Source organism: Silene latifolia, chromosome X (assembly GCF_048544455.1).
Source record: "Silene latifolia isolate original U9 population chromosome X, ASM4854445v1, whole genome shotgun sequence".
Classification (NCBI taxonomy): domain Eukaryota; kingdom Viridiplantae; phylum Streptophyta; class Magnoliopsida; order Caryophyllales; family Caryophyllaceae; genus Silene; species Silene latifolia.
The window spans coordinates 29,149,550-29,170,301 of NC_133537.1; the positions used below are offsets into that span (position 1 = coordinate 29,149,550).

Below are 20,752 nucleotides of genomic sequence, written 5' to 3' on the forward strand. Positions count from 1 at the left end.
GATCTGCTATCTCAACCCAAATCGTGACACCCCTAGACACCGCTACTTGCAATCGAAAATCCTACATCAATATCCGTCCCTTGGGATCCGACCTTTACTAAGAGTAGTTTGTGAAGTTATAAATATTTTTTTGGTGAGGTGACTTTTGACGACGAGTATAAAAAACACCTCAACACCACCATCTGTAGTTGGTAAAACTACTGGCCCATCTTGCTGATCTTCCAGTTCTCCTCTGTCCGCCTCTTCTAATTTTTGGATAGAAGGTTCCAGCATGTGCGTGATGGGAATGTTGGACAGATCGGTTGGTTTGAAGTTTGCCCCTAGAATTGCTAGTGTATCTGCCTCCACATTCTGGTCTATGAGAATCTGCTTGACCTTGCAATCTTTGAATTTCTATTTCAGCTCCTTTGCCACTTTTAAGTAGGCGACCATCTTTGAGTCCCTGGCTATGAGTTCATCATTCACATGGTTAACTATTAGTAAAGAGTCACTGAATATCTGTAGGTTTCTGACTCCTAACTCCAGGGCTAGCTGCATTCCTAGTATCAGAGCTTCGTACTCTATTTCATTGTTAGTTGCCTTAAATTCGCATCTTATAGCTTGTGTTATCAGATCTCCCTGCGGTGATCGCAGGATTAGTCCTACACGCGCCCCTCTTTGATTGGAGGCTCCATCAATGTGCATCTTCCAGACCTTTGCCTCCTTGTTCCCTTTGAGGGTTAGTATCTCCTCATCTGCCAGATTTTGGATAGCTGGGCTGAAATCTGACACAAAATCTGCCAACGCCTGTGATTTTATCGCTTTTCTTGGGTCATACCTGATGTCGTACCCACTAAGGTGTACGGACCATTTCGACATTCTGCCTGACAGCTCAGGCTTCCTCATTACAGATTTCAATGGATAATTGGTCACGACATATATGGTGTGGGACTCAAAGTAGGGGCGTAGTTTGTACGATGCAATAACAAGTGCTAGTACCAATTTTTCAAGAGATGTGTACTTGGTCTCTGCTGGTAGCAGAGACTTGCTTACATAGTGGACTGTTTTTTGCTCCTTGTCCTGCTCTCTGACTAGAACCGCACTTACTGCTACCTCTGTGACGGCCAGGTAGAGAAACAGTGGTTCTCCCTGTTCTTGTTTCGATAGTAGTGGTGGGGTGCAGAGGTAGTGCTTCAGCTCCCTTAATGCCTGCTCATGGTCTGCCGTCCATTCGAACTTCTGGCTCTTTCTCAATATATCATAAAATAGCCTGCACTTGTCAGAGGATCTTAAGATGAACCTGCTCAAAGTTGCCACTTTTCCTGCTAGCCTTTGCACGTCCTTCGGTTTTTCTAGTGACTCCAGCTGTAATTATAACACCCCCATACTCCAAGTGCCTTACCAGGACCACTCAGGTATGAAGACATTACCATCTCGGTTACCCGAGGCAATGATAATCAAACAACAATAGTGAAACAACGTTTATTATAAATAGTTTAACGAATAGTTACAATCCATGAAACCAACTAAAAGTACGATACATTATTCTCAAATGATGTCTAACTGAAATGTAAGTAAACTAAGGCTACAGCGGAAGACTCCTATCATCATGTCGTGGCATCCCAGCTATCCCAGTACTCATCTCAATACCTGCTCGATATCTGCTCACCATCCCCGAATGGATCACCGCAGGTTTACAAAACAACACCGGTCGGTACTAATCACACAATCAATATAGATAACAATAATAAGATAAACAGACAATTTGAAACTGTCACACACACACACACACCACCAACTCCCATCATCTCAATATCGATCGTCCTTTGGACTACCATTCGCCCGTGGGGGACCGCAACCGTTCCCACCTAAGCCCCGCTCATCATACGAGCGATAACCCTGTCCCATTAATGTGCACATCCCCTTCCGTGGCGGGTTCCACGAAGGGCGAAACTAGGGCGTGAAGTCACTCCCGCAAGTGACCCCACTCAGCCGAGAACGCATCTCGAGAACCATCAACAGCAATCACAACCACAAACACAATACAATCATCATATCAAACAACTAACTACAGCACATCACCAATATCCCATTATGGGACTAATACTGAGTAGGAAATCCTACCTGGAAAGCACAACAAGCAGACGGTATCAACAGCTGTATCAAAACGCCTCTTCTACGAATCCTCCTCCTATCATATAACACATATAGGCTATACATCACATACTACACACAAAACCCCCAATCCCTAAATTAGGGTTAACCAATCTTAACAAAACATTATAAAAATTATATTAAAAGCTTACCCTCGACGCAAGGAACTCAACGACACGAATTACGACAAGAACTGACCGTCTGAACTCCGGGAATTGCTAAGAATGCGATTAGGAAGATGAACTGGCTGCTTCCTCTCTTAAATAGGGTTTTAGGTTTTGTAAAAGTGATTTAAAACAATGACGATTATGTTTAAATACCTTAATCGCATAATTAACAAAACCCGAGAAAACTCCCAGTAAAAATAGGACACTCGATCGAGTACCCAAGGTACTCGATCGAGTACCCTAGTTACTCGATCGAGTACCCCTGACTACTCGATCGAGTACCCAACAGTCGAAACTATTTTATTTCGCAACTTGCCCTTACTCGACAGAGTAAGGGCTACTCGATAGAGTACCCCAAGACTTATAAATACGGAGTATTACAGTCTTCCCTCCTTAAAAGGAACTTCGTCCCCGAAGTTCAAACCACTACTAAACAAAGGTACTCCCATAAGCTTCCCGACTCAAAGCAACCGGACATAAAACATGATACTAACCCAACTTATCCCGACAAACATACCGACACAACATATAAAAGGTGTATAAAACTCTTAAAAACTCTCGCGATCATCTCCTATCCCCCTAAAAGAAACAAGGTTACGTCCCTGTAACCATACATACCGATCAAAGAGGAAAGGGTAACGCTCTTTCATAGCTTCCTCGGGCTCCCATGTAGCTTCCTCGGTCTCGTGGTTAGACCAAAGGATCTTAAGCAAAACTGTCTCACCACTCCTGGTCTTTCTAACCTTTCGGTCTAGAATCTGCTTAGGCACCTCAAGGTATGATAAAGACTCATCTAGCTCTAAGCTCTCTGCCTCCAACACATGTGACGGGTCACTCACATACTTCCGCAGCTGCGATACATGAAACACATTATGCACTCTCTCTAACGCAGCCGGTAAAGCCAGACGATAAGAAACTTCCCCAACTCGCTCTAAGATCTCATAAGACCCTATAAACTTCTGACTTAGCTTGCCTTTCTTCCCAAATCTCATAACTCCACGCATCGGAGACACTTTCAGAAGAACCTTGTCCCCAACTTGAAACTCTATGTCCCGACGATGTAGATCTGCATAACTCTTTTGTCGATCCTGGGCTGCTTTCATCCGTTCCCTGATCATCTTAATCTGTTCCACCATCTCATGTACCATCTCTGGTCCTAAAACCCTTTGCCTCAAAGACTATCGTCCCCAGATTGGACTCCTACATCTCCTCCCATACAAAGCCTCAAACGGTGCCATACCAATCCTGGTGTGATAGCTGTTGTTGTAAGAAAACTCTATCAAGTCCAACCTCTGCTCCCACCTACCACCAAAATCCATCATACAAGCTCGCAACATATCCTCAAGAGTCTTTATTGTTCTCTCTCTGCCCGTCGTCGCGGGATGAAATTTGTACTCATCTTCAAAGTTGTTCCCAACGATTCTGCAACTCCTTCCAAAACCTTGATATAAACCTCGCATCTCTGACACTATGTCCTTAGGGACTCCATGTAACTTAAGCACGTTCTTTCGATAGGCCATAGCCAATTGTGCCTTAGTCCATGTATCTTTCATTGGAACAAAGTGAGCGACTTGGTCGACGATCCACTATCACCCAAATCATGTTGTTACCTTGTTGACTCTTAGGCAAACCCACAATGAAATCCATGGAAATGGATTCCCACTTCCACTCAGGCACCTCTAAAGATTGAATCTTACCTTGTGGTCTTCTCTGTTCCCCTTTAACTCTTTGGCATGTCAGACAACGGGACACAAACTCATTGTCTCTTTCTTCATCCAGGCCACCAAAACGTTTTCTTCAAATCCTTGTACTGACTTGTCTCCACCTGGATGAATGAATATGGTGTGCAATGCGCTTGTCATGATCGTCTTTTTCAACTCCTCATCGTTAGGAACACACCACCTACCATCAAACCTCAAACTACCATCTGTATGAATAGAAAACCGGGACACTGTCCTTTTCTACTCCGACTCTCCACTCAACTATCTTAGGATCCAAAGCCACGCTTATCCCGAATGTCATCATAAAACTCCGGATGCACCTTTGTCATATCACCCATGACATCTCCTTTCGCATCATATGTATCCCAAAGCTCGCTACCTCATCCCTCAGCCTCATCAAAGATAGAGCTGTACACAAGGAATGTACACTCTTTCTACTCAAAGCATCAGCAACAACATTGGCCTTCCCTTCATGGTAGATAATCTCCATGTCGTAATCACCAATCAGCTCCATCCACCTCCTCTGTCTCATGTTCAACTCCTTCTGCGTGAAGATGTACTTAAGACTCTTGTGATCAGAAAATACCTTAAAGATTGCTCCATAAAGGTAATGTCTCCAAATCTTGAGAGCAAACACCACTGCACCCAACTCCAGATCATGAGTAGGGTAGTTCTCCTCATAAGGCTTCAGCTGCCTAGAAGCATAGGCAATCACTTTACCATTCTGCATCAACACACATCCCACCCATTCTTCGAGGCATCTCGTATAAACCACGAAATTCTCGCTCCCTTCAGCAATGCGAGGACGGGAGTGTGGTCAAACGCTCCTTTAATGTTTGGAACGCCGTCTCACAACTCTCATCCCAACGAAACTTGTTCTCTTTCCTCATCAACGCTGTCATCGGTCTAGCTATCTTGGAGAAATCTTTCACAAACCGTCTGTAGTATCCGGCTAAACCCAAGAAACTTCTAACCTCAGCAACATTCTTCGGTGCTTCCCACTTTGTCATCGCCTTAATCTTCGCCGGATCCACGGCTACCCCATCTTTAGAGATTACATGCCCTTTAAAAGCAACTTTCTCTAACGGAATCGACACTTGGACAAATTTTAGCATACAACTCATGATCCTCAAAGTCTCGCAACACGATCCTCGGATGCTCCTCATGCTCCTCCTTAGTCTTAGAGTAGACTAAGATATCATCGATAAACACTACTACAAATGGTCCAAGAACTGTCTCAAGATTCTATTCATCAAATCCATAAACACTGGCGCATTAGACAACCCAAACGGCATCACCACATACTCATAATGGCCATACCTTGACGTGAAAGTTGTCTTCGGTATGTCCACCTCTCTAATCTTCACATGATGGTACCCCGACCTCAAATCAATCTTAGAAAAGACTGTTGCACCGCTCAGGCGATCAACAGGTCATCTATCCTTGGCAAAGGATACTTGTTCTTTATCGTCACACGGTTCAGCTCCCTGTAATCTATGCACAGCCTCAAGCTCCCATCTTTCTTCTTCACGAACAGAACTGGTGCTCCCCAAGGCGATACACTTGGTCTAATGTATCCCTTCTCTATCAAATCATCCAACTGCTTCCTAAGTTCCTCCATCTCCTTAGGACCCATACGGTACGGTGCCTTAGAGATTGGCCCCGTCCCTGGCTTCAACTCTACGGTAAAATCTATCTCCCTCTTCGGTGGCAACCCCGGAATCTCTTCTGGAAAAACATCTGCAAACTCTCCCACTACTGGTATCTCATCAACTGTCGGACTCTCTATCCGGTCATCTCTCACATGACACAAGATCAACGGACATCCCTTCCTTAGATAAGACTTCAAGGTGACAGCTGCAATCAACTTAACTTTGGGTTTGACTAGAAACCCACGGTAAGACACACTAACACCCTTTGGACCTCTTAAGGACACTTTATTTTGATGACAGTCTATCTTAGCTTTATACTTTCCTAACCAATCCATCCCAACTATCATCTCAAAACCATTAAAAGGAAACTCTAGCAAGTCTACCGGTAAATCGACTTGCCCAACTATCAAAGATACATCTCTAAACAACCTCCCACACGATACAGACTCACCCGAAGGTATGAAAACTTGCTCACTAACAGATTCATATACTCTCAAACCCAACTGTTTTACATGACTCGAAGACACAAAACGATCGAGAAGCCCCGAATCAAACAAAACAAACGTAGGAATACCATTAACAAGGAATGTACCGGTGATAACGTGCGCATCTTCCTCTTTTGCCTTCTTCTCCATCATGAACAACTTGCCCATCGGTCTTCCCGCCCACCTCCTGGACAAGATCTTGGCCTGATGCGGTCGGCTTAGCACCCGACCCTTGATTGTTGTTGTTGTTCGTCGGTGTCTTCTGATAAGAATTACCGCCGTTGCGGTTGCCTCCACTCTGGTAACTCTGACTTCCCCGGTTTGGCCACGATCCGGCCCGGGTTGCTGCTCTAATGAAGCTCGCGCAGTCTGCGAAAAGATCCGGTGCACTCGTGCACTCATGTCTCTTGTGGCCTACGCCACCACAACCAAAGCAGTCACTCCCCAACTATTACTCACACTCCCACGGCCACGCCCAAAGGAAGCCCCAAAGATCAACCACGACCGAAGAAAACCCCTTAGATCGATTGTGGTTGCCTTTCTTGTAATTAGATTGGCCACCACCCTCGCTCTCGGACTTCCTCTTCTCACCACGGACCTCTCCCGAGCCATCTCCACCGGCCTCTCCGCTCTTCCAGCCCTCTCATAAGCTTCCTTAACATCGGTAAGGATTCCCACGGGTAACTTATCCATAATCGTGGTAGTCAACCCTCTCTCAAACCTCAATGCCAGGTTCTCCTCACTCAAACCCATATCCTCAGCATACCTGGACTTCTAATTGAACTGTCGTAGTACTCGGCTACGGACATCTCGTGATCATCTTAAACTTATCAAACTCTTCCCTCAACTTACTCCTCACATGCTCCGACACGAACTCCTTCCTCATGACCCCTCTACGAAATCGCTCCCAAGGTATAGCGGGTAAGCCTTGGTTGGTGTATATCTCCTTAGCACTCACCTTCACTGAATCCCACCACTTGCCTCTTTGCCTCCCTCGGATAGAAGCGCACTGTTCCACCCTCATCTCATCGGGACAATGAACCAAGTCTAAGATGTTCTCCATCTCTCTCAGCCAACTATCAAGCAGATTAGGTTCCCCAACTCCCTTGTATTCTTTCGGGTTAAACCTCGCAATATAGAGGCTGATTTTAGAATGATCAACCTCCTTCTCCTTACTCTTATCCTTGTCCTCATTCACTCTCTTCAGGGTCTCAGTAAGAGCGTCCTGGTGCTCTAACATCTTAACGATGTCATCCACGGTCATAAGCTCAGCTCTCGCGTACAAAGCAGTTCTCTTGGGCGGCATCTTGAAGCTATATAAGAAAGGGGTAAACATAAACACACGTACTAAACCTCAAAACACGAACACACGATGCCCAGAACCCACTCGATCGAGTTCCCAAACACACTCGATCGAGTAACGGGCTACTCGATCGAGTGCCCCACGTACTCGATCGAGTACCCAAACTCCAGAACCAAACAGACTTCGATCGATCTCTTTCCTACTCGATCGAGTATCTAGGCTACTCGATCGAGTGACCCCCTACTCGATCGAGTACCCCTAGTTACTCGATCGAGTGCCCCAAAACTCGATTCTGGACTCAAAATCGCCAAAAACCCACCCGATCGAGTCAGTCTCACTCGATCGAGTAACACTAATACATAAGAGCTACCCGCATGTTACGTCATATGCTAACATGCTAACTTTATATATCACATTATATCATAACAATCATGCTATTAATTGCCACGTTGTAAAACATTCAACATGCTATCATTTCATCAACAGTTTCTATATATATATATCATCACTTTTCTTTCACCTCTCAACTTCCAATTCGAACATCGATCAATCAACACATCCATCACATTTGTAAACAAGTTAACCAAACACACATACGACAAACACTTCCCCCATGTGACCGGTTCAAAGTTATAGGGCGACCCCCGCGACTTTAGGACGTCTCCCAAGCCTTTGCACTAGCTCCTACAACTTTTACCCCGGGTTCATTTTAATTGACTCCCTATGTTCATTAAGTTCATTGGTTACAGGTTTCAGGATCGTCGCTCTGATACCGATCGAGTACCCAACAGGTCAGAAACTATTTTATTTCGCAACTTGCCCTTACTCGACAGAGTAAGGGCTACTCGATAGAGTACCCCAAGACTTATAAATACGGAGTATTACAGTAATACTACCTTAATCTGCTCGGTGTTGGCTTCTATTCCCCTTTGAGTCACGATGTAGCCCAGGATTTTGCCGGATGAAACTCCAAAGTTGCATTTGGATAGATTCAGCTTCATTTTGTATTCTCTGAGGGTGCTGAATGTTTCTGCCAGATGCTGCATGTGGTCCTTAGCTTTCTCTGACTTTACCACTATATCGTCAATATATACCTCCATGGTTCTTCCTATCTGCTCTTTAAACATCCGGTTGAGTAGCCTTTGATATGTGGACCTATGGACATCGGCCCACCTGCAAGCCCGGTTAATCTACGGACGTGCAGCGGTCTTTTGAAAGCCACTCTCGCCGGCGTTAAAATGCTTTCGATCGGATCGTTTTAGATCGGTCGGTTTCATCTCGGTAAGGGTCTCAAAACGATTAGAGATGTTCGGAGTCGCTACCAAGCATTTGTGGGATGCTTGGAACCCGTTCGAATCCACTTTATACCTCGGTTAAACGAAGCACAAAGCAGTGTTTGACATAGGTACTAAAGATAAGGAATCGTCCCTCTTTAGCATCCTATCTCTAGAATGACTCTCGTACGCCCTAGATAAGCTCGTCCACTATCCAAAGTTTCTGAGTAAGAGGTGAAGGTACGTATTGGGAAGCCCTTTAATCAGACACCCAATCCCGCCCGTAGTAGCGGCCTCTATTGATCGATCTTGGTTGGTTGAATGCAAAAGTTGATAAAACGGTTTAAATGCATGAATGCGCATCCAATAATTTAAACCTAACATGTGAGAGCTTTCTAAGTCGGTTGATTTAATCCAAGTATCAAGTATAAGATGTTGGGTTGGATTAATGGTTGATTTGCATGCAAGACGGAAATTAAACATCCATTTACCGTATTAGGTTTATGGTGCATAACGTGATCCATTTGTCTTAGTACGACATTTTACAAATGTGATTTTGAATGAGCAAATAGTCATCTGATCCGTCCTATATCCGGGTTAACCGGAGTCGGGATCGTCCTATACTAATGCTGGAAGGGGAACAGGCCCTGTGCCAGACGGCCATATGAGGCGCGAGCATGCCGGCGATGTAAGGGGGCCTCCCCTGGTTTTGAAAATAAGAAAGAAAAGGTCTGTTTAGGCGCGGGTCAGTCAACGGTTATATGTCGTGCTCTGACCATTTGAAAAACGTTTATACAACGTGTTGAAAAATGGGTATTTGAACCCGTTTTGGTTTGAAAGGACCGTATTTATTGATTTGAGAAACGAGACTCGAATAATCATCATTATTTTGAGGATATTTGGTGTCGGGTTCGACTTGGCAAGCTTGACATGAATAGTTTTGAAAATAATTATGAACTAATTGTTTTAAGTTCATTTGAATATAATTAGTCAATACTCATCATCGTACCCGGGTTAAAATCCGGCATGGTATGTGGAACCAAGGATGACTTTGTGTTGGTGACTAATATGTTTATTTTGGAAATCTAAAGAAATGATGAAAGGCTTTAAAATACCTCTCAAAATGTAAAGAAATGAAATAAAAGGTTTTAAAATACCTTTTAAATGTTATTAACCAAATATTATCACCGGAACACGGATTAAACCGTCATTGATACGTGCATTTTCTATACACTTTCTCTGTGGTTTTGGCACGTATTTCTATGCATAATTGTTAGCTTAAAGCCGTTATTTCCCCCGAAATGGTTTACTTTGCATTTTCTATGATTTATTGTAGGAATGCGTGGAAGTAAGCTAAATCAAGCCAAGTTCGTCCTCCGGAAGCAAGTTTAAGGAAGCCAAGAAGAAGGAGAGTCGTATTCACTCACCTTGGGATGCGTGCAAAGGAGTGAAGAGTTGATTGGAAGGAAGAAGGAGCCATCACACAAGACATTGATCGATCGACAATGATGTTGATCGATCGACCACGAAGCTAATCGGATGCTCTTCAAGATTCATTCGATCGATCGCCGTCTTGACGATCGATCGACACGATTTGAGTGATAATTATTTTTCCGTGTTAGACTTTTAAAAGCCCAACTTGTAATTAACTTTGGGTATCTTTTTATCAGTAGAGGCAGCAACTTTTAGGTTATGCTTTCATTCTGGAAAAAACTGAGTTTTGAGATCTAGCTTGAGACGGAAACCTTGGATTCGAATGCTTTGTTCTTGAGATTCAATTAGTAAGCTTTTTATGCAATTCTTCCTCTTTCTTATCTTTCCTTGTTATTTTGATTTTTGTTTCATCAATTAAATTCAGCAATTGAATTCTTCTCCTTTGTTCTAGTTAGATTCCATCATGTTGAATTTGTTCTTTATTATTAATTTCGCAATTAGTGTAGTTATGATTATGCGTAGGTAATTCCTTTGATTGGGAATAAGGTGAGCCATGGTATTAAATTAGGATTGTCGTGTAGCATGAGTTCTTCCGTGTTGGTCTCGCTATCTTTTGATAGATTTCTTTGCTAGATTGAAAGATTGGTAATTTGATTTATCGTTAGATTTAGAATTTCTCTTGAGTGAAAGCTTTGATAAATTCTAGGGAATTATTAGACCGTGAGGTTATTTGAGCTTTGATCGAAAGACTAGCTTATCTTCCCTGAGACCGTATTATAAGACCTCTGTTGCTTGACTGACCTGTTATTTGCCATGGTGAACCGAAGTTCCCGATCCTCTTTTTATCTTGTTAAGAATATTCATTTTAGCAATTAGCCAGTTAATCAATCAATTTAAAAACCCCCAATTAATTGTTACTTTATAGACTGAAAAATAGCAAACAAAATCAACCTTGTCTCTCTGTGGTTCGACCCTTACTATCACTAGCTATAGTTTTAGTTTGGAACTTATAAATATTATTTTTGACACCTCACGACGGGTATCAAATTTTGGCGCCATTGCCGGGGAGACGGTGTAATTCTATTTGCTTTATTTTAGTTTATTTTTTTTGTCTCAAGGAACTTTTGTTCCTTGAGGCCGTTGCTTACCTTTGCTTCTAGTTTTGCTTTTGCACAGTTAGAAGACAGGTTTTTGAGAGGAAGACTTGAGTACTCTCACTTTGGAAGTTATGGCTACGATATACGATAATTTTCAGCCAAAGGAGCACCACCTTCCAAAGGGGCGCCAGTTACCTACCCCTACTACCGGTAAATTCGAGTTTCGTTCCTCTTATATTGATTTAGTAGAACGGAATCAGTTCGCGGGTCTGCCAGATGAGGACCCCTTGAAGCATATGGAAATTTTCACGGACTATTGATGTTCAATACCTATACCGGAGGGGGTAACTCAAGATGAAGTAAAGGGGTTTATGTTCTTATACTCCTTGAAGGATTCGGCGCGAGATTGGTACCGCTACCTCGATAGAGTAGCAGCTGGAGTCACTGATTGGACATCTTTAGCACTAGCCTTCTACAAGAAGTACTTCCCGCTTTCAAAGACTGATGCCTTGAAGGGTAAAATCACGAGTTTTCAGCAAGGAGCCGACGAAGATTTTTGTGAAGCATGGGGACGTTTCAAACGTTTGGTCCGAGCTGTCCCTCATCATGGTTTCAAAGCAATGGTATCTTTGCAACCTATTTTACAATGCTTTATATGATGATTACAAGGTCATTTTGGATGCAGCTACTAATGGTAGGTTCCAAAATAATACCGGTCAAAGTAAAGGTTGGAACACCATTGAGAGATGGCGAGTCCATAAAGCGAGTTTGGAAGTTCACGTGGAAAGTCACGAAAGCAAAGTGAAGAAATGACTGCCGTTATGACACTTATGACTTCCATTTCAACCCGTCTCGAGAAGCTCGAGACTTCTGAAGCTTCCAAAGAGAAAGTCGAAACTCCTGTTCAAAACTCAGATGAGATCGAGAAGTTAAGAGAGATGGTCCAACTCCTTTTGGTTCAAGTGGCGAATATGGAAGCCGCCGGGATTGAGTCCTCACGGAATTTTGTGAAACAATTGGAGAATATGGAGGCTAAGCAAGCCGCTAATTCTTCAAACAAATGTGAAGGGCGGTTGAGAGACGATCAATGCCATCAATCTCGAAGTGGCCTTTCTTATGAAAGTCCCGACAAGCCAAAGGAAGACTCGGGAAATGATGAAGAAGCTCGTTTGAATTCTGATGCAAAAACGAGTCTGAATGCCAGTACTGTTGGTCGATCGACCAACATTCCCAGTCGATCGACTGAATTGTCAGACAAAATAGTTTCTGGTCAGAAACTATTCACACCTAGCACATCCGATCGATCGACCAACATCCTCGATCGATCGACTAAGATACCGATGCGTTAATTCGGGACAGAACTGTTCACGCCTTGACTTACTTGGTCGATCGACCACCCATACGATCGATCGATTGGATCTTGAGCGAGGATGCAAATCCGTCAACTAGTTTGCATGATTCGTCACTCATTGATGATTTGTGGGGTTTTAAACTGCGGAAGCGAAGGTTACCGATCTTACGGCCGGTGTTGCGATCCCGTATCCGGAGCGTTTGAAGGCTACCAAGTGGAGCGTAAGTTTGGTAAGTTTCGGAGATGGTCCAGAATCTCGAGGTAACGGTTCCTTTCACTGATTTAATTACCCAGGTACCCTCTTACGCTAAATTTATGAAAGATATTTTGAATCGTAAGAGAAATTTTCGTGATAATGGTAATGTTGCGTTTGTGGAGGAATGTAATGCTCTTTCACAAGTTAATGTGCCACCTAAATTAAAGGACCTGGGTAGTTTTTCAATTCCTTGCACTATAGGTAACCACGTAATTGGAAAGGCCCTTTGTGACTTAGGGGCCAGTGTTAGTGTCATCTTCGATTCTGTTTTGCGAAAGGTTAAACATTGGTAGACTTAAGGTGACCGATATTACTGTTCAAATGGCAAATAGATCGACTCAGAGACCTATAGGTGTTTTAGAGGATGTACCCGTTCGAGTGGGTAAGTTTTTTATTCTTGTCGATTTCGTTGTTTTGGACATTGCGAGAGGATAGTCGGATACCTATTATTTTAGGCAGACCGTTCTTACATACAATTTGGGGCTGTGATAGATGTCAAACGCGGAACCATCACCTTAGAGGTAGGGGATGACACCATTGAGTTCAATCTTGCTCACAAGGCAAAACTGCGATGAGGATACGTGTTATTCCATTGATATTGTTGTGTGGTTGTTACTTGTAATTGGAGGGAATCTTTAGCCAAGGATCCCTTAGCTGATCTAACCCATTTAGATGAGTGTGCGGGTAATGATGGAGAATCGAGGAGCCGGATGCTTTGGTTGCCTCAATGGAGAGCTACGAGCTCAATGAAGAAGAAGATGAGATGCTTTTAAGCCTGGCCAACGATAACTTGGTGAACACTTGCTACACCATTGAAGCCGATTCTGTCTATCTTTGTAGAGGTAAAGGTACGGAGCGTAAGCCACTTCCTCCTAATCTTAAGTATGTTTTTCTAGATGATACGGAGCGTACCCACTATTGTTAGCTCTAAGCTCAATGATGACCATGCCTTCGATGTGTGTACTTAAGAAAAACAGAAGGCTTTGGGTTACTCTCTGGATGACATTAAGGGCATCAACCCCGATGTTTGTATGCATAGGATAGAGCTGGAAGAGGGCCACAAGCCTTACAGGCATGGGGTCAACGCAAGTTGAACCCGAAGATGCGAGGAAGTTGTTATGGCCGAGGTGATGAAACTACTTGATGCAGGTATTATTTATACAGTTGGCAACTCCAAGTGGGTTAGCCTGATTCAGGTGGTCCCGAAGAAAGGAGGGACTACCGTGGTTAAAAATGATAAAAATGAATTAATACCAACTCGAGTAGTGACAGGGTGGCGGATGTGCATTGATTATAGACAGTTGAATGCCGCCACCAAGAAAGACCATTTCCCCCTCCCTTTTGTTGACCAAATGACTGAAAGACTTGCTTCTAACAAATTTTTCTGTTTTCTAGACGGGTATTCAGGGTTCTTTCAGATCCCTATTCATCCGGACGATCAGAGTAAGACTACTTTTACCTGTCCACAGGGTGTTTTTGCATATCGTAGAATGCCTTTCGGATTGTGTAACGCCCCTGCTACCTTTCAGAGGTGTATGATGAGGATTTTTTCTGATCATATAGAAAATATTATGGAGGTATTCATGGATGATTTCTCAGTTTATGGTAGTGACTTTGATCGTTGTTTAGCTAACCTTGATAAAGTCATGCAGCGTTGTATAGATGTTAATCTTGTTTTAAACTGGGAAAAGTGTCAGTTTATGGTCAATGAGGGAGTTGTGTTAGGGCATCGATTTCGATAAAGGTATACATGTTGACAAAGCAAAGGTGCGGTGATTGAGCAATTACCTCCTCCGTGAATGTTAAAGGAGTGAGGAGTTTCCTTGGTCACGCTGGTTTCTATCGGCGTTTCATTAAGGATTTTTCAAAAATTGCTAAACCACTTACACAATTTCTCCTTAAGGATGCTGTCTTTGAATTTACTAATGAGTGCCATGTCGCTTTTAACAGGTTAAAGGAGGCCCTAGTTTCTGCGCCAATCATTCAAATTACTGATTGGGACCTCCCATTTGAGATCATGTGTGATGCCGCGATTATGCGATCGGTGCGATTCTGGGACAGCGAAAGAATAAAGCTTTGAATGCCATATACTATGCGAGCCGAACTCTGGATGAGGCTCAAGTCAACTATTTTACCACTGAGAAAGAGTTTCTAGCTGTTGTTTTTGCCTTAGACAAATTTCGATCTTATTTGTTAGGTTCTAAGGTTATTGTTTATACTGATCATGCAGCGTTGAAGACTCTCTTTATTAAGAAAGATGCGAAGCCGAGGCTTTTGAGGTGGATACTCCTTTTACAGGAGTTTGATTTGGAGATCAGAGATAAGAAAGGAGCAGAGAATGTGGTAGCTGACCACCTATCTCGTCTGCAGCTGACAGAAAAGGAGGATTTGTTGCCTATTAATGATTCTTTTCCTGGTGAGAGTTTGTTAGCTATTACTACTTCAGGATCTTATCCACCTCCGTGGTTTGCTGATTTTGCTAATTTTGCTGTGACAGGTAGGATACCACCCGAGCTTTCATGGCAGCAGAAGAAGCGGTTTGCCTATGATGCTAGACAATATTTTTGGGACGATCCTTATGTTTTCAAGGAATGCGCAGACGGTCTCATCCGGAGATGCGTACCTCAGTGGGAGGTGAAGGATATCCTAGAGGCTTGCCACTCTTCTGCTTATGGTGGTCATCACGGTCCGTCCAGGACCGTAGCTAAGGTACTCCAATCTGGTTTCTATTGGCCAACTTTGCATGCAGATTATGTCGATTTTGTTCTTTGAATGCGATGCTTGTCAAAGATCGGGAATATTTCAAGAGACATGAGATGCCACAGGTAGGCATCCTTGAGGTTGAGATTTTCGATGTCTGGGGCATTGATTATCAAGGACCCTTTCCGAAGCGATCAAGGTAATAAATATATCCTCGTAGCTGTAGATTATGTATCCAAATGGGTGGAAGCTATTGCTACTCCCCATTGCGATGCAAAGGCCGTGATTAAATTGTTTAAAAAGATTATTTTCCCTCGTTTTGGTGTCCCTCGGGTTGTCATTAGCGATGGGGAATGCATTTTAAAGAGAAACAACTTAGTGCTTTATTGACTAAATTCGGTGTCCAACATCGTAGAGGTTTGGGGTACCATCCCCAAACTAGTGGTCGAGTTGAGGTTTCTAATGAGAGAATTGAAAGAAGTCTTAGCTAAAGTTGTTTCTAAATCATGGAAAGATTGGAGTCTTAAGTTAGATGATGTCTTATGGGCTTATAGAACTGCGTTTAAAACGCCAATCGGGATGTCACCATACCGATTGATTTATGGTAAGACATGTCATTTACTGTCGAGTTAGAGCGTAAGTATTGGTGGGCTATTTGTGATTTGAATTTGGATCCTAACCTCTCTCGTGAGAAACGCATGACACAAATTGAATGAGCTAGAGGAATTTAGGGCGGCCTATGACAATGCAAGGATCTACAAGGAGAAATCAAAGCGCTGGCACAACAAGAGAATCATCAAGCGCGAGTTCCATATTGGCGATAAGGTACTTCTTTTTAACGCTCGTATCCGTTTATTTCTGGTAAGTGAAATCCAGGTGGACCAAGCCCCTATACGCTCACAGTGTCACAAAGTTCGGATCAGTTGAATTGGAGACCTCTGCTGGAGAAAGGTTCAAGGTAAATGGCCAATATGTGAAGCACTATTATGGATCAGATGCATATGTTGGGAAGGTCGAGGTTTTGTACTTCGATCCGCTATCAGATGATGAAAAGTGAGGTAACAAGGTCGTGCGGGACCTCTTAAACCGCTTAATCGGGAGGCAACCCAGGTTGTAATTTTTTGTAACTTAGGAACTTTATTTTGTCATTTCAATTAATTTGCACTTTGAGTTTTTGTTTTACTTGTTTGTTGTTTTCTTTAATCCCCTTTAATTGGCAATTTCTTGGTTTGGGGAAAATTGTACGCCTTTGATAATTTTGCAGAATTTATCTTATGCAAAGTGCGTAAGTGGTCTCTTGGATTTTTTGCGAGAGAAAGACAGGGAAGTTATGATGGCAAAATGAATTTTGACGAATTTACGTCCATTTGCCAGTTCAAATAGTCGATCGACTAGGAGGTTCAGTCGATCGACTGAAGCGAGGAGAACAGAGGCTACTGTGTATAGGGAAGTGGTCGATCGATCGGGTAAAATAGTCGATCGACCACCAAGGAGAGTCGAAGCTCTTTGCGGGTAATCGGTCGATCGACCGAGTAAAGTGGTCGATCGACCACTTCGTGAGTTGAGAATGAAGCCAATAAGGGAAGTCTTCATCCCTTACTCTTTTATTCTTTCATTTTCCCAAAATCAGAAAAGGCCAAACCCTATTTCCTCTCCCTTTTCGCGTTTTCAATCGCAAATCCGTCTCACTCTCTTCCTTTCTTGCTTTAATCTTCAAGAAAATCATCAAGGTATGTTTCTAATCTTATCTTTATGCCTTTTATTCGAGTTTTCTTTGAAGTTCCATGCGAAATTTTCGAGTAATGTGCCCTTGAGACGAAAAATCGATTTGGGGAAATCGATTCTAGGTTTTGATTTCTTGTCATCCTTGTACTTTAATTGCTTAGTCTACTCTTTCCCCCTTGTTTTTCAACGCAAATAAGCAGTTAGGACGTGTTTTAAGCCGTTTCCCCCAATTTATTCGAAACCCTAATTCGCTTCGGGTTTGATCTTGATTCGGGTTTCCGGATATTAACATTGCTAAGGGGTTTTTCGTTGCTTATGGGCTGTTTTGCAAGTAACAACAATGACAAAGGGAAAACGACCAATGCAAGAGGGACGATCGAGCAAAGGCCGGCTAAGCGGCAACGAGGACCGCCCACGATGATAGAATCCACTACGGATAGTCTACGACTATCCGCGGGTTATCTTTGATAAACCTATTCGCGCTAAATTTTCCTTCTTTGTTTCGAGTGTAAAGATCACAACTACCCGGTTTCTCCACAAAGACACTTTGGAGAAACTAGGTCATTATGAGTCGGTCGTGTCCCCTGCTAAATGGGACGGGTATGACAGTTTAGTGGACATGGCGAGTTCACGTACTATGTTATGACCCTTGAATTCTTTTCCTCTTACGCTTTTGACTCCAAAGCCTTTGAGGCTGATGCGACCAAACCCCGCATTTCCTTTCGACTTTTTAATGTCAATTATTCTCTCGACACTTGCGATTTTGCGGGTTTTCGGGTCTTTACTTCGAGGGCAGCACCTCGGACCCCTCCCGACACTCACCGGGCCATGTGGTCTTGTATCGGTGACACTTACGGGTCGAGGAGGACGGGCACTTCCGTCCACTTGCCCCCTCTTCGTTATTTTCTACGGCTAATGGGTAATACCATTTTTGGCCGTAAAGAGTCTAATAATGTGAATAATATTGAGCTGTCGATTTTGGCGGGCTATCTGAACGTTGAGCGTCGGAGAGCCCGCATCTATAACATTGCCTACTTGACCGCCGCTCACTTTCAGACTGTAAGTGAGGGCACCTTGACCACCATTGCCTGTGGCGGATTGGTGACACGTATCGCCACCCGCCTTGTTTTACTTTTCCCTCGGGGAGGACCCCATCGACCCGACCTGCGTTTCATGGACCTCCGTTATGCGAGGGGTGTCTATTGGGTCGATAGACAGATGCGGTGGAAGATTGACTCTTTCATCTGTGACCGCATCCACATCCTTTGGCTACCCTCTGTCCTGCCCCTCCCCTTTACCATCGTTGAGGGGGCGGCTCGCCGCCCCGCCTAGTTACAGGCTTCCTCTGGTGGCGGCCACACCTGCTGCTAGCACTTCGAGGAGAGCTCGTGCCTCCTCTTCACAGGCACCCTCTACCTCCACTACCACTCCCACTGCTGGCACCTCCACTTTTCGACCACCTACTCCTTTGGTTGTCCCTCCGGTCATGGACCAGAGGGCAATGTCACGTGTTTTGGGTGACTTGTGGAGGAGTTTCAACGAGCACAGGTTGGACACGGCCATCGCCTGTGCCGGTCTACGATGAGTTGGCTCGGGGGGATGCTTCCCAGGTGGACTGGGCTCACCCTTCTTACTTTGTCCCCAAAGGCGGTTACCCTCACTGCTAGGAGACCCCTCCCACTACTATCGCTGGTGCCTCCGGTTCCGGAGGTCCACTCCCGGCTGGCTGCTGAGGAGGAGGAGGAGAGCGACTCGGGGTCCGGAGAGGACAAAGTGACTCGACTACGAGGGTGGAGATTAGATCTTTGGTGACCTCCCGTTTTATTTGGTTTGGGAGGTCGTATTTTGTGAGTTATTTTCCTTTCCCTTTTCGCTTCCTTTCACTTTTTATGCTTTTATTCTCCCATTTTTCTGCTGGTGATTTGCTGTTGAGCACAATGGGGACATTGTGCGTTTTGGTTTGGGGAGGGTATTTGCATATGCCTTTTGTTTTGCATCTGCATTTGTTTTTTATTGCATTCCAGTCACATGTTTAGTGCATTTCTGTTTGCATTTGTTTTTATTTTCACCATTCAAAAATAAAAAAAAAACAAAGAAAAAATTGAAAAAATTCATAAAAACCAAAAATATCACGTTTACTTTTGCACATAGTTGAGTCGGATTGGAGTTTTTAATGATGATTTTGCTCTATTATTCAAATATGCCATTCCTTGCCTTTTCATAGCTGCTTAGCAAGAATTAAAAGTGATCTCTCAAATTTTGTTATGGAATCCATTTCGGGCAATTAGACTTGACTCATTACTTTTGGCAAACTACTTATACCTTCTGAGATATAGAGCCTATAACTGGTGACATTTATGACCGGTTAATTTAGGATTGAGAGTAGTTACTCCCTTCATTTCATGTTTTGCACGTGTATGAGTTTTGATTGCTTATTGCCTATACGCATTGGGTTGTGGTCGGTATTGCATGTTTAGAGAACTATTGCATCCTCCCCTTTCTCATTTTGCCCCATTAACTCCACTATAAGCCAAAATTTCCAGTTGCCCTCAACTACATCCCATACTTAGCCTACCATTGTGCCAAGCTAGGAAGTAGTAGAGGAAATTATTGTTTTAAGCTGTTTTGGTTCGCTCTTGTAATGTTGGAGCGGGTATTTTTTGAGGAGTGAAGGAATTAATTCAGCCTGAAAACAGGAAGAAAGGAAAAATTCAGAAAAATGAAAAAAAAAAAAAGATGAGTTGTTTACCTGGGCAGAATGCTTTGGTGTGTGCAGGGTGGTCGATCGACTGCCATCATTGGTCGATCGACCACCAGTTCAGATTTTGAAAAAAAAATGAAAATGAAAGAAAAAGAAAGAAACAGAAAAAAAAAGAAAAGAAAAAAAAGTCTTGAAAATAATAAGATCTCGGTTGAAATAAGAACACGCCTCATGTGCTTACCTCATGATTTGGAGGCGTTTGTTTTGGTTTTGTGTTGCCTAGTCAATAAAGGCATGGTCTTTTAGTTGAGTTGGAAGAACGGGATTCGGTTTCTGATGGTTCGTTAGGTACTAGCTTGGCTCTTACCTTCACTTTCCCATAATTTTTTTGCCCCTTCTTCCCCACTTAGCCTCACATATCCAAATTTTGCAATAGTTCGGCATGTGATAGTCCTTGACGGTGGTTATGCGTATGTACGGTAAATAGAATCATTATTCATGCTAGTCAAGCATACATGTTTTGTCGGTCGCTTGATCTAGGTGAGAGACTATACTTTTCTTCCTCTCTTTTACATATTATCTTACCATTTGCTTTCTTTGAGAGAAGAGTGATCCCGGGAGAGTCCGATTGTATGAGTCTTGCAAGGTCGAACGCCCGACTTAATTCTATGATATGCATAAATTTGTTCACTTGATTTAAGCTTTGCAGTGGTTGACTTTGGGCATTAAATGGTTTGGCATTGACTTGTAGTT

At 43.3% G+C, this 20,752-nt stretch overlaps 1 protein-coding gene and 1 non-coding gene across 2 annotated transcripts; both read right to left on the reverse strand.

Moving 5' to 3' along the window:
* Window positions 1-393: 393 nt before the first annotated feature.
* LOC141617109 (uncharacterized) lies at window positions 394-18,861 on the reverse strand. The gene is made up of 2 exons (XM_074434283.1): window positions 18,635-18,861; window positions 394-1,249 (listed from the first exon to the last, which is right to left on the reverse strand). Exons 1-2 carry the CDS (start codon window positions 18,859-18,861, stop codon window positions 394-396), a joined length of 1,083 nt encoding a protein of 360 aa, XP_074290384.1.
* LOC141625631 (small nucleolar RNA R71) lies at window positions 11,771-11,879 on the reverse strand. The gene has a single exon (XR_012535400.1). It is a non-coding gene; the product is annotated as a small nucleolar RNA R71 (small nucleolar RNA).
* Window positions 18,862-20,752: the final 1,891 nt, after the last annotated feature.